This window comes from Fundulus heteroclitus, unplaced genomic scaffold (assembly GCF_011125445.2).
Source record: "Fundulus heteroclitus isolate FHET01 unplaced genomic scaffold, MU-UCD_Fhet_4.1 scaffold_46, whole genome shotgun sequence".
Classification (NCBI taxonomy): Eukaryota; Metazoa; Chordata; class Actinopteri; order Cyprinodontiformes; family Fundulidae; genus Fundulus; species Fundulus heteroclitus.
This window is the reverse complement of record NW_023396879.1, coordinates 2,405,832-2,420,021: the sequence shown is the minus strand read 5'-3', so window position 1 is coordinate 2,420,021 and position 14,190 is coordinate 2,405,832. Positions and strand designations below refer to the sequence as shown.

The 14,190-nt window shown below is 51.4% G+C and overlaps 1 protein-coding gene across 6 annotated transcripts in view; it reads left to right on the top strand.

Annotated features, from left to right (window-relative positions):
* LOC105933249 (nuclear factor I/A) overlaps positions 1 to 14,190 on the top strand; it is a 98,103-nt gene that overhangs the window by 18,145 nt on the left and 65,768 nt on the right. For 4 of the 6 annotated variants that reach the window (XM_036131767.1, XM_036131766.1, XM_036131769.1 and 1 more), the window contains exon 2: positions 11,596 to 12,124. In XM_036131767.1, the coding sequence (XP_035987660.1) occupies positions 11,596 to 12,124 (529 nt within the window). Of the gene's footprint in view, positions 1 to 6,863; positions 7,787 to 11,595; positions 12,125 to 14,190 lie in introns of those variants that run through there. The other 2 variants (XM_036131770.1, XM_036131771.1) reach the window with 2 other exon arrangements.

The window sequence follows — 14,190 nt, the reverse complement described above, 5'->3', positions numbered from 1 at the left end:
ACCATGTTGAGGGTCAGTGATTTTCTAGCCTGGTCCATCATGGCTCATTCTTTTTAATGCGGTGCCTTTTGGTTTGATTTGACAGTAAATATCTTACTTATTGCTCCTTTAAATCATTTTTAAAGTATTTTATTTTTTTATCTTGATATTTCTTCTCTAACAACAGACTCTAAACTGGCTGAAAATAATAATCAGGCTTAATCTGCTAAACAGATTTATTTTGATTTGTCACATTTAATGTGTCCACAGATACACAACAGTTTAAATTTGTTTAAATTGTTTAAATTGCATGAAAGCTTTGAGAATTACTTTTTTAAATAAATTCTTACTTTCTCCTGAATTATATATTATATTCACTATTACGTTATTTTAAATCTATTTTTAATTACATTAAATACTGCATATAGCTATAAGACGTCGTCTGTTTTTCTGGTTTAGTTTTTTTCACAATGCAAATTACGCACATTTTGCATTTATTATCCAACAACTCTTAATATATCAATAAGCAAAGATAGATAATAAATATTCAGTTTAATAAATTTAAGGCATAAAAACAGAAACTTAATCTGGTTAACACGATGGACAGAAGGAACAAAGAGGGCAGGCAAATCCAAACCTTTATATTTTCTTTTTCACAATCAATCAATTAATATTTTATGTCCACTCAGTTATGCAAATTAGGTGTTAGGAGTGGGCGTGGCTTTCTTAAAGGGACAGTTACGTAGGACAACTGGACAGTCAACCCAGGGACAAACAATAAATGGTCATTTTAAACAAAATAACAATTATTTCTAAAACTGCATTGGGGACAAGGCAAAACAAAATAATAATTTATCTTTATATATAAACTAATAGTTACTTTTGGGCTGGGGACACCAAGGGCATTTAGAGAAGAACCCACACGTTCCTCCTCAGCAGAACCCAGGGTCTGCGACCCCTGGGCAGCACCTAGAACACGCAGGACGGGTTCCTGGGGACCTGGAAATGAAACCACTGACCTGGGTGAGGTTCTAGGTAATTCTCTGGGTGAGGTTCTAATTGATGTTTTAGGTGAGGTTCTGGATAATGTTCTGCGTGATGTTCGGGAACCTGCAGGAACGAGAACCTGACAGTCGGTTCTAAAGATCCGGTCCACAATCGGGTCCTCTCGCCTCTCCCTGCACCGCGTTTATGGGAGAGTCCATCGCTGACGCTGTGGCCTCCCTCTGGCTTCTTAGATTAAATATGTTCTCGCTTCTGTTCATTTTCTACGGTTCATTCGTAACAATGGGTCACCTGCATGTTGGTTCTGGTATCGCTCTGGACCTCACTGGACTTGGTACCTTTGGCAGTGTGGGTCGGTTCCAAGTCCTGCTGGAGAATTTAATCCCGTTCTATAAAGCACCAACATGTTGTCTCCATCAGATCCTCCAGGCTGGTTCAGAGGTTCTCTCTAAGGAACCCCAGCAGGCAGCATCCAGTCGTTGGCTTTGCAGCAATCCCTCATACTGAGCATGCATGAAGCGACAGTGGAGAGGAAAACTCCCCTTTAACAGGGAGGAGAACCTCCAGCAGAACCAGAACCAGGCTCAGTGTGAACGCTCATCTGCCTCCACCCACTGGGGCTTAGAGAAGACAGAGCAGAGACACAGAAAGCTCAGAAGCTCACATTGACCCAGGAGTACTTTCTATGTTAGAGAAGACAGAGCAGAGACACAGAAAGCTCAGAAGCTCACATTGACCCAGGAGTACTTTCTATGTTAGAGAAGACAGAGCAGAGACACAGAAAGCTCAGAAGCTCACATTGACCCAGGAGTACTTTCTATGTTAGAGAAGACAGAGCAGAGACACAGAAAGCTCAGAAGCTCACATTGACCCAGGAGTACTTTCTATGTTAGAGAAGACAGAGCAGAGACACAGAAAGCTCAGAAGCTCACATTGACCCAGGAGTACTTTCTATGGTAGATGGTAATAGAGGATGATCTGCCTCCCCTGATTATGTCACAGCTAACAGAACACCAGACCAGGTGTACCTTCTATGAAGGTACACCTGGTCTGGCTGAATTAACAACAAACAATGCAGAATGGAGAACATCTGTGCTGAAATCCGGCAGAACTTGGAGTTGAGGAGTTGCTTTGGGGTCCGGTTCGCTGAGGTTCCGGTTCCGAGCTCCGTTCTAGTTTGTTCACAACTGACCATCTTCATCTTCATCAGCTGTTCATCCAATGAGCTGCAACTACCCGTCCACCAATCAGGGGGTCCGCTGCTCTGAAAACAGGAAGTAACCGCAGCCGATTGGACAGAAAAATAGAGATAACTTCAAAATAAAATATTCTAATTATTTAAATTAAAACAAAACAGCTAAAAAAAGTTTTCAAGGAATGAAATTCAGCAGTTCAGGAAAAATAAGCATAAAATGGTTTCAAAGGAAAAATTCACCTGGAATGAAACCAGACAGGAAGTAAACTGATGATTTTAGATCAACATGTTTGTCCTTCACTGAGTCCACGTGATTCTGGACCGGAACCAGAACCAGAACATTTCAGTTCTGCTCAGAACTCCCGGGAAGCCTCTGGTTCTGCCGGGTTTCACTGACAGGGACGGGCCGGGAGACGAGGGAAGACGTGGAGGAGCCGGGAATTGAACCGCAGACCTGCAGCGCCTCCTCCTGGCTGAGGTTCCTTTATTCCCAACGTTCCAGTTCTCCTGCTGCGGTTCTCCCTCACATCAATTATTCACGCCGCCTCTTCTGGCTCCGCTCCCTCTTGGCACCGTCCGGTTCCGTGTTTGGAGCGTTCTTGGCACGGAGCCGCATCCCAGCGAGGTCTTGGAGACAGATGGTGGAGCGGCTGTCCTCCTCCTCCTCCTCTTCCTCCTCTTCTTCCTCCTCCTCCTCCTCCTCCTCCTCCTCCTCCTCCTCCTCCTCCTCCTCCTCCTCTTCCTCCTCTTCTTCCTCCTCCTCCTCCTCCTCCTCCTCCTCCTCTTCCTCCTCCTCCTCCTCCTCCTCCTCCTCCTCCTCCTCCTCTTCCTCCTCCTCTTCCTCCTCATCCTCCTCTTCCTCCTCCTCCTCCTCCTCCTCCTCCTCCTCCTCCTCCTCCTCCTCCTCCTCCTCCTCCTCCTCCTCCTCCTCCTCCTCCTCCTCCTCCTCCTCCTCCTCCTCCTCATCCTCCTCTTCCTCCTCCTCCTCCTCCTCCTCTCTTTTATTTAGACAGGCGGACGCAGGGAAACCCAGAACATCTGGAAGGACCCGATCTGCTCCCAGGTCTGGACCAGGAGATGTTCTGGGTCCGGCTCTCCTGCTCCTCTGACCCCCTGGTGGCGGCTGGCCCGGTTCTGGCCCGGTTCTGGTTCGGTTCTGGTTCGGTTCTGCTGGCTGCCCTCCAGCCTGGCAGCAGCTCGGTGGGAGCAGGTTGAGAACCCCCCCTCCTGATTCTGAGCCCAAACCCACATGGTCTCCATGGCGATGTCCAAGCAGAATTTTTGGGTTTCTGCTCACGCGTGATTGGCCGGCTGCTCGTGTTGTTGGGTGGAACCAGAACCCGGTGGAACCAGAACCCGGTGGAACCAGAACCCGGGTCTTGTGTGGATCCTGAGGTGACGGTGTTCTGATTAGAACATGCTTCACTACACAGAACCGATCTGACCCGTTTCCTCTCTGAATGCTGGTGAAGGTTCTGGTTCTAGGTGAGAGGTTCTGGTTCTGGAGTCCAGCTGCTGCCGCAGGGTCAGGTTGTGTTCTGTTTGGTCTCAGGCTGAAAATGGACCCGACCCAGTTCAATCGCAGCTTAAGGTTCCCCCTGAATGTTGGGCTGACAGTGTGAAGGTGGTTCTGACCCGGAGAACATCAGAACCTTTTGGATCAACCCTCCTCAGCTTCACATGTAGACAGCAGAAGGTTCTGACCCGGTCTGATGAAGAGCGATGCTGAGGGCCCCCGCTGCTCTCCTGGGAACCAGGTTTCTGGACTCAGGAGCCCTCTCCTGGTTCTGGATGTTCCTCTGTGGTTCTGCTGGAGCCCAGTTTCTGGGTTCTGGATGTTCCTCCGTGGTTCTGCTGGAGCCCAGTTTCTGGGTTCTGGATGTTCCTTGTGGTTCATCTTCAGGACAGGATGCAGTTCCAGCCCAGAGGCTCTAGATGGCGCCGTGAGCTGCTGTTCTCCGCGGTCCGCAGCGCCCTGAGGTCTCCTGCAGCTCGTTCCTCGTGTTCTCATGTTCCTCACATTTCTCATGTTCCTCATGTTCTCATGTTCTTATGTTCTATGTTCCTCACATTTCTCATGTTCTCATGTTCCTCACGTTTCTCACGTTCCTCACGTTCCTCATGTTCTCATGTTCCTCACTCTCCTCATGTTCCTTATGTTCCTCACATTTCTCATGTTCCTCATGTTCCTCATGTCTTCATGTTCCTCACGTCCTCATGTTCTCATGTTCCACATTTCTTATGTTCCTCATGTCCTCATGTTCCTCACATTTCTCACGTTCCTCATGTTCTCATGTTCCTCATGTTCTCATGTTCCTCACGTCCTCATGTTCCTCACATTCCTCATGTTCTCATGTTCCTCACGTTCCTCAAGTTCCTCATGTCTTCTCGTTCCTCATGTTCTCATGTTCCTCACTCTCCTCATGTTCCTCACATTCCTCACCTCCTCATGTTCCTCACATTCCTCATTTTCTCATGTTCCTCATGTTCCTCATGTTCCTTACATTCCTCACGTCCTCATGTTCCTCATGTCTTCACGTTCCTCATGTTCCTCACATTCCTCATTTTCTCATGTTCCTCATGTTCCACACGTTCCTTACATTCCTCACGTCCTCATGTTCCTCATGTCTTCACGTTCCTCATGTTCCTCACATTCCTCATTTTCTCATGTTCCTCATGTTCCACACGTTCCTTACATTCCTCACGTCCTCATGTTCCTCATGTCTTCACGTTCCTCATGTTCCTCACATTCCTCATGTTCTCATGTCCTAACGTTCCTCATGTTCTTCAGGTACTCATGTTCTTATGTTCCACATTTCTTATGTTCCTCATGTCCTCACGTTCCTCATGTTCTCATGTTCTCATGTTCCTCACGTCCTCATGTTCTCATGTTCCTCACATTTCTTATGTTCCTCATGTCCTAACGTCCCTTACATTCCTCATCTTCTCATGTTCCTCATGTTCCCCGTGTTCCTCACATCCTCATGTTCTCACGTTCCTCACGTTCTTCATGTTCTCATGTCTTTACGTTCCCCATGTTCCTCATATTCTCACGTTCCTCCACCTGCTGGCGGCCATGTTCACCCTAACCCAGGTGTTCATAGAGACCCTACCTCCTCCTGGTGGTTCCGTCTGGGACCAGAACTCTCCTCCGGAACCAGAACTCTCCTCTGGAACCAGAACTCTCCTTTGGAACCAGAACCTTCTGAGAAGCGCCACACTACGCCTGAAGCGGGAGAGCTGCTGCAGTTCTGTGGGCCACAGCAGAACCCAGGCCCGGTTTCATCAGAGGTTCTGGTTTCCGACAGCTTCACCTGGAGCTCCACAGGTGGAAATGAATCAGAACCATTAATGGGTTCTGATGAAGATTAAGGCCCGTTTAATGGCTGTAATCTGGCTCAGTTCTACTGACCCAGAACCAGGAGCAGCAGAACCATCTACCACTGCAGGTCCATAACAGAGGTTCTGCTCACCGGCTGGACCGACCTGCTGGTCAGTTCTGCAGCACCGGCTCATTTCTGAGGAACCGGGCCGGATCTGCAAAGATTGAACCGATTCTGGAGGACCGGATCAGACGTACTGGACAGAGTGGACCCTGCGGTACCATTTGGTTCTGTTCTGATTACCTCCATATGGATGCAAACAGCAGAACTCAGTTTGGTTCTGCAGAGAACTGGGATGGTTTGATTTAAACAGGAAATCTGGACCGGGTCGGTTCTGTAAGACTGAGATGAAACAAGGTTCACGTGACATCAACCCAAAGGTTCTGCTGAGCCCAGTTTGTCAGCAGCAGAACAAACCCTGGTTCTGTGCAGGAGGACTCCGGTGGTCTCCATCGGTACCGGCTCTGACCCGTCAGCTGGAAGCAGAACCCGGCCTAGAACCCAGTCACTGCGCTCCATCCAGCCTGCAGCTGACCCAAAGCTGCTGAAACGGACTCTAACCGGGTCCAACTGGGTTTTAGTTCTGGTTAGCCTGATGGTTCCAGCCAATCAGGGAAAGGCGTCGTGGTTCTGATGGACCAATGATGACCCGGTTGATTCTGACCCTAACATCCTGTTCTGATCCAGATTGACATCTGGTTCTGATGGTGTTGTGGTTCTGATGGTGCTGTGGTTCTGATGGTGTTGTGGTTCTGCTGGTGTTGTGGTTCTGATGGTGTCGTGGTTCTGATGGTGTCGTGGTTCTGTGTGGCCCGCTGGACTCTCCTGTTGGAGCCCCAGAGGAAGAACCAGCTGAGGCCGATCCTCTCCAGGTCCTCGGGTCCAAACTCTGGTTCTCTCAGGTCCGGTTCTGATAAAAATCTGGAGGGTTAAGGTGGTCCAGACGGAACCGGCAGAACCTGCATGTGGAGCTGCTGCTGTGGCCCCTGGTGGCCCCAGATGGCCCCTGGAATAAGCTCCGCCTCCACCCTCACAGCCAGACGCTGATTGGTCCAGAACCCCCGAACTGTCCCGAACCACTAATTTAGATATCAGCCCAGGTTCGGCCGGCGATGACTAACTTTGTGGAGTTCTGGGATTCCCTCTGCACCCCGTGGTGGTTCTGTTCCACCCAACTGGACCGGAACCGGTTCTGATCCAGTTTTCTCACCCACTTCACGCGTGGTTCGGCTTTTGTCCGCTTCGCTGCTCCTCCAGCCGGACCCGGTCCGACCAGAACCCCAGCAGCCGGTCCTCCCGGGCCGCGTGTGCGCGTGGTGGAGGAGGAGGGGGGGCACGCTGGAGCGCTCGTGCACGCGCGCGCACACAGCAGCAGGATACTTGTGGCAGCGCGCGCGGAGATCGATGCTCTTCGCGATCGATCCGCGGCGCGTGTGATCAGTCTGTGGCCGCACGCGGAGCGACGCAGTCCGCGGAGGAGCAGCGGAGGAGTCCGGCGTTGGAGCAGGAGGAGCAGGAGGAGCAGGAGGAGCAGGAGGAGCAGCAGCGTCCCGGACCGTCTTCCCCTGCTGGACGCGCTCTCACGGAAAGCAGCTCCCGGCTCGTCCGGCCGTCTCTCCCCGCTCCCGGCAGCGCTTGTCCCGGGAAGGACTCCGCCGCTGCGCCGCTGTCTCCGGAGCAGCGGGGAGCTGCGGCGCCCCACGCCCGCCGCGGCGCACCGCCGGGCGGCCACAGAAGTTCTGGGGCCCGCCTCTGTACGCGGTTCTCTGGCTCAGTGACATGCAGTTCGGAACCGTTCTGGATCTTTGTGCTGTCCGTCAGAACCTCCGGTCCGTCTCTCTGCGGCTCTAACGGGACTTTAGCGGCGTGGCCGGAGATGAGGTTGGATCGTGGGCGGAAAGTTGTGCGCTCCCCGGCGGAGGGCCTCCACAGGTCCGGACTGTGACCCGGGGCGGGTCCGAAGTTCAGCTCTGCCCGGAAATGTGAAGCGAAGCGGGCAGAAGGAGGGCTCCGCTTCCCCCCCACTCTCACCGTCTCACACTTTCTTTTTCAGTTCTTCACGCGCGCACGCGCACTCACACTCACACTCACACACACACACACACACACACACACACACACACACTGGAGTTACAGTAACCCCCCCCCCCCCCTCCACCCCCCACAGCCGCCGGGTCTCTGCGCGCCGCGGACAGATATGTATTCTCCGCTATGCCTGACCCAGGTGAGTCCCTCTACCTGCTCCCCGGCGGAGCTCCGCGGCTCCGCTCCCCGGCGGAGGCTGCGCTCAGGCCGGCGGGGAGCGGCCAGCCTGCCGGGACTGCGTAGCGCCCAGTGGCTCCAAACTTCTCCGGCTTCTGACGCGTTCTGGTTGGGTTTATTTCACCGGGTGTCCCGGTGCGCGGTGACCCGGGACTCCCCCCCCAGGTTCGCGGCTATAATTAGGGGGACGCTGGTCTGAGCAGAACCGTGATTTGGACTCTTACGGCGCGGGTTCTCTGGTGTCTTTGGTCTCTGTTGATTTCAGGAAGCAGGGAACCCGGGATTGTTTATTCCGGGTCAGTTTCCGGCTCCGGCGGTTGTTGTGCGGTAGGATGCGGGTTTGCCAGCTTTGCGGGTCTGGGTGTTAAATCTGTGTTTGGGCCTTGAGGCCTGAAAGAGAAAGTGAGAAATGGCAGAAATGATTGTTTGTGTGAGAGGAGCTGAGGTGACTCCCACACTTCATCCTGAACTTAAACTCTGCAGGTTGCATTCAGGGTCAGACGGTAAAACCCGCACTGAGAGCCGCGGAGGTTTTATTCTGCGGCCTGGTTCTGCTCAGAGAAACGGGACCAGCTGGAAATTAAATCCTCACAGAGAGCCATTCAGTCTGATTTTATTTTTATTTACAGCATCAGACGCAAAGATTTAAATTGATCCACTTCTGTGGATTCATTTCTAATGTGAGCGCCGGCTTTAATAACTGCAGGAGTAAATTTACTCCTTAAATCCCAAATAATTACTCCATGTGGATTTCTAATAATTTGCAGGGATCAGGTTTATGGATGGAAGCGGTGATAATTCAGGACGCCTGAGGAACGCCTGAATAAATCTGCCCGCATGGGTTTTCCTCTCGGCAGCAGCAAACAGGAGCATTAATCAGATTATCAGCCTGTTAAACCAATAATCTGACTGACTCTTAGTTCCTGCTAATCCTCCTCAGCAGCCGTCACCAGCAGACAGCGTTCAGCGCAGAACGTTTTATTCAGCCGCTGGATGGTTTACAAGTGGTTCTGATCAGAACCGTCACCTTTAAACCTTTTAGTCTTTGGCTTTTACCACTACTTTACATTTAGATTTGTTTCTATTGTTTCTTTTAAGTGTTTTGATGCATTATAGTTTTTATTTTATTATTTAATGGATGTGTTTCAGCTGCTGGTTGTTTTTAAGTGCTTTATTGATAAAGGATGTTATTTAAATTAAAAGTAAACCTGCCAGGAATTTTTTTTTCCAGATTAGTTTAAATTCTTCATTTAAATTAATATTAAATTAGCAGGCCTATTCATCCACCAGGATTTAAAGTGAGAATAAAATCAGGTGTTGATCTTTGGTTGTATGGAGGTGACTTAATCAGTTCCTGTGCTGCCACTAGGGGGCGCCATCACCTCATCGCTTCTGTTAAAAACGTAAACTTTCTTCGCAGCAGGTTCTACCTTTGTTCTGTTAAATGAAACGCTAAATTCAGCAGGTTCAACGTGGCAAATATTCGTTATTTCTGTGGTTCTGCTGGTTTACCCGAGAAAACCGAGGAATGTCCTGCATGAAGTCTGCAGCAGCCTGCAGACCTGCGGCGGTCCGGTACCGGACCCTGACCCGCTGTGACCCGCTGTGACCCGCTGACATCTGGGGCTCAGAACCCTGCAGCTGTGGCGGGTCCGTGGGGTTCTGCGGTGTGTGAGTGTCAGGGTTTCCACCTCCTGCCTGCGCTCCAGCATCCCCACAAACTCTTCACAGAACCAACAGGGCCCAATGATGCTCAGAACCATTAAATTGGATCTAAACTCATCCAGTGTGCTGCAGGAATTAAAGCCTGATTTCCTGCTGGTTCTCAAAGGTTTTTAATTTGATCTGAAGCCGTTTGAATAATAATCTGTGATTTTATTAATAGATTCCTGAAATAGTTTTCCTGCAGTTGTTTTTCCAGAAGCCCTAATTGGGTTTTTCCTGCCCCGACCAGAACCACTGAATGATGTGGGAGAAAAGCCGGCGGTGATGAAATGTCAGGTTTTCCAGAGGATTCCAGCTTCTCGGCGGTTTCCTGGCAGCGGCGGGGAACATGTGCGTGGGGATGGGTGAACGTGAGGCGCAGCCACGGATCCTGTGGGATCTGGGCGGCGGCGGACAGGCGGGGTGTGAAACGGCGCAGAGAGCAGGTCAGGAATGCAGGAATGTGGCTCCGGCGAGCACCGGGGCCCGCGGAGCGCTGAGGGACGAGCTGAGCTCATCGCTGCCGCCCCAGGACTCGCACACATGAGGAGGACGAGGAGCGCCGGCGCCTCGGTCCTGCTCAGAGGTTGGAGAGCTCAGAGAGAAGCTGCTGAGCTGCTGGAGGCACTTTTGGAGAGAAAGCCGTTCTCCTGGAGCGGCTCCAAGAAGAAACAATGTGCCGTATTCAGGCCCAGAACGGGGGGCGGGGTGCAGCGCTGCAGCTGGCGCTCCTACCAACGGCCCCCAGATATCTGAGCTCCGAGCTGAAAACTCACTGAACATCCTGCTTTTGTTAGTGGAAACTGAACCCGCTGCAGAACCCGGGCCCGGTTCCTCTTTCACCTGCTTTCAGCGGGGAACCCGCTTTGGGTTCTGCTGGCTGCTCTGCTGCTTGATCGGCAGCGTCCTCCTGGATGAATCAGTCTGGATGCATTTCTGAGCTCATCCAGGATGCCGAGCCGCGGTTCTAACCGAAGGTTCTGGTCCGTTAAAGTCCGCTGACGAAATCATCAGTTAGAGGTGGTCGGCCTCACAGAACCTGCTGATTCAGCACAAATATGCCCACATTTACTCATTCAGGAGAAAAATAAATCTGTTTAGATCAAGATCAATTGTTAGAGACGATTTATTCTCCTTAAAGTTGAATTTAAAACGGTGAGAAATCCACGAATGATGCAGTACCGCTGCTGCCCACTAGGGTCAGCTGCAGGCGCCGCTGCTCACCTGGTTGTGTAGGACAGGTGTGTTTAATAATTCTAACAATTATTATTGATTTGGAAACAACCAAACACCAACGTTAGGTTTTATTGTGAAGGTGAAGAAATTGTTTCTATTTCTGGGAAGTGAGTGAAAACGGTTCAATAAAGATCAAATCAGACGTTTAGCCTCATTCAACCTGTGGCGGGTCGGCGTGTTCTGGACCTTTGGGTCAGAGCAGCTCGCCGCCTGCAGGATCACCACGGTAACAGCGTGGCGCTTCAGAACCGACCCCCCCCCCCCCCCCCCCCCCCCCCACCCCGGTCCTGGCGCGGAGTTTGGGCGCTGGGGCAGTTTGGACTTTGCAGTCCAGCGCTGGTTCTGGTCCTGTTTGTGGTGTTCATGGACCTCCAGATGTTTTTACTGATCCAGAAACTTTGGGTTTTGTAGACCAGAACCAAACCTGAGCAGTTTTCTGTAGATTAGCTCCGTCTAACCGGGCCTGGGCGGCCGACCCGGAGCTGCCGGTTCTGTTCCCTTTCATCCATCCTCGCCTCTGTTTTCAGTCCAGTCAGCTGCAGATGTTGGAGCCGGACCTTTAGGAGAATCTTTAAGGAAATGTTTGAACTGTTTTCCTCAGACTGAACCTATAATCCAGGATATTCCAGGGTAATCTAGGCTATTCCAGCATATTCTGACATTTCTCCCCCATCAGTCAGGGTGGATGCCCGGGTCACAGGAAGCTGCTGTTCTTCCTGTTTCCACCCAACCTCCTGACCAATCAGATTAGACTCTGTGTGTCTCTGTGACCAATCCCAGCTGCCGCTGTCCCTCTCACTGTCCCTCTCTGTCCCTCTCTCCGTCCCGCAGGATGAATTCCATCCTTTCATCGAAGCGCTGCTGCCCCACGTCCGGGCCTTCGCCTACACCTGGTTCAACCTGCAGGCCCGCAAGAGGAAGTACTTCAAGAAGCACGAGAAGCGCATGTCCAAGGAGGAGGAGCGCGCCGTGAAGGACGAGCTGCTCAGCGAGAAGCCGGAGGTCAAGCAGAAGTGGGCGTCCCGCCTGCTGGCCAAGCTGCGTAAGGACATCCGGCCCGAGTTCAGGGAGGACTTTGTTCTGACCGTGACGGGGAAGAAGGCGCCGTGCTGCGTGCTCTCCAACCCCGACCAGAAGGGCAAGATGAGGCGGATCGACTGCCTGCGGCAGGCCGACAAGGTGTGGCGGCTGGACCTGGTCATGGTGATTTTATTCAAAGGGATTCCCCTGGAGAGCACGGACGGCGAGCGGCTGGTCAAGTCGCCGCAGTGCTCCAACCCCAGTCTGTGCGTGCAGCCGCACCACATCGGCGTGTCCGTCAAGGAGCTCGACCTCTACCTGGCCTACTTCGTGCACGCAGGTGAGTCTGCCGGGGCCGTGTGGGCGGGGCCAGACGGGCCGTGTGGGCGGGGCCAGACGGGCAGGTGGGGCGGGGCCAGACGGGCCGTGTGGGCGGGGCCAGACGGGCCGGTGGGGCGGGGCCAGACGGGCCCGGTGGGCGGGGCCAGACGGTCCGGTGGGGCGGGGCCAGACGGGCCGTGTGGGGCGGGGCCAGACGGGCCGGTGGGGCGGGGCCAGACGGGCCGTGTGGGCGGGGCCAGACGGCCTGGTGGGGCGGGGGTGTCCGTCCGGACCTCACGGGTCCGCCTGTTGCAGCGCGTGAGAGACAGCTCGGTTCTGCTACATACGCCCGTTTGGAACCAGAACCGGACCAGGCAGGCTGGATCAGGACCGGTTAGGATTCGGTTCTGAAGGGGTTCCATCTGTAGAACCCCTGTAGTGGGGTCAGAACTCGGGATCAGGACTGATGTTCTGAAGGATTCCCGACACCTCGGACTGGATCAGTGTGTTCTGCAGGTTCTGATGGATCTTTGTGCAGGTTGTGTCTGCAGCAAGGATTCGGTTCTGGTTCCGGTTGTTTGGACAGTTTGACAGGAAAAGTCTGGATGTTTTCGTGGACCTGAACCGGGTTTAATGTCCAATTGTGGCTGATCCGGTCAGGCTCAAGAACCTTTCCAGAACACCTGATCGTCTGCACCTTATACTGCAGGAACAGGAAAAGGGGTCAAAGGTCAGCTTCCCTAACACAATCAGGGGTCAGAGGTCAGCAGGGAACAAGTCAGTCTGTGTGAGTGTGTATTCATGTATTCATCCGCTGCTGAAAGTAGTTCCTGCAGTTTGTCTAGGAGCCGTTTGGACTCGTGTCGCCTCAGTGGACCCGGCTGATCCCAGACTGTGTGTGTGTGTGTGTGTGTGTGTGTGTGTGTCATTGTATGTGTGTGTGTGTCATTGTGTCATTGTGTGTGTGTGTGAAGACCCAGTTCTCTCTGAGCTCTTAAACAGATTTGAAGCTTCGTTTCTGGACTAATCACAGAAGCTCTGACTGACCTGCAAACTCACACCTGAACTCTGTCTAACCTGCAGCACACACACATCCTGGTTTAAAATACAAAGTGAGGACCCAACCTTAACGGACACTTTAGTGAGGACCAACAAAAGGTCCTCACTTTACTAGTAAAATGGGCCAGAATGTTCTCAGCTGCCAGAACAGGAACACACACACACACTGACTTTATTTTATGAACCCAAAGCTTTCCTCTTCAGGTAAAAGTCAGCAAATATTTTATCCTATGTTACATTTTTATTTTTTGCTTAAATATTTTTTCTAAATGTTTTTTTCCTCACTTTACTTGATTTTTAAACTTTTCAATTAAGCATTAAACTAAAAACTCTTTAATTACATTTTTATTTGTCATTTTACTGCCATTATAATTTATTTTTATTAGTTATTTTAAACATGTATATTTACTCCTTTAATTATAGTTTTTTTTCCAATAATGATGTTGTTGTTTTCCATTAGAAATAATATATGAATATTGTAGTTTTGTAAGTCGGGGTGTGTGTGTTCTTGTATTTGCAGATGAGTGAGAACCTTTCTAACTCGTTTTACCAGTAAAGTGAGGACCTTTTGTTGGTGCCGGCTTTTTTTCTGGGCTGGGGGTCTGGTGCAGCACAAAGGGTCTGTTAGGTTTAATTTATAGTTAGAAGAGACGGTCCTCACCATTATACTTTGCATTAAAAACACGGATGTGTGTGTGTGGTGGAGTCAGGGGTTGATCTGCTCCTGCAGGTCCTCCTGACTCTTCTTCTCCTGCTGCTCTGCATGTGGAGCTGCTGCGGTTCCTGCGGTTCCACAGAAACACTCCCACCCCACCACCAGCCACACTCCCTTTATTCCCGTCAGACAGAGAACAAGGCAGGCTAGAGGAGATCAGAGGACCAGGCTGTCTGCTGTGAAACTTCAGCTGAAGGACGGTCCAACAGTTCACAGAACAGAACCGGTTTGGATCCTCAACCTTAATACAGATAGAAAAATAATTCATTCCATTCTCGGTACCACAACAACGTAACATGAAGGCTCACGGC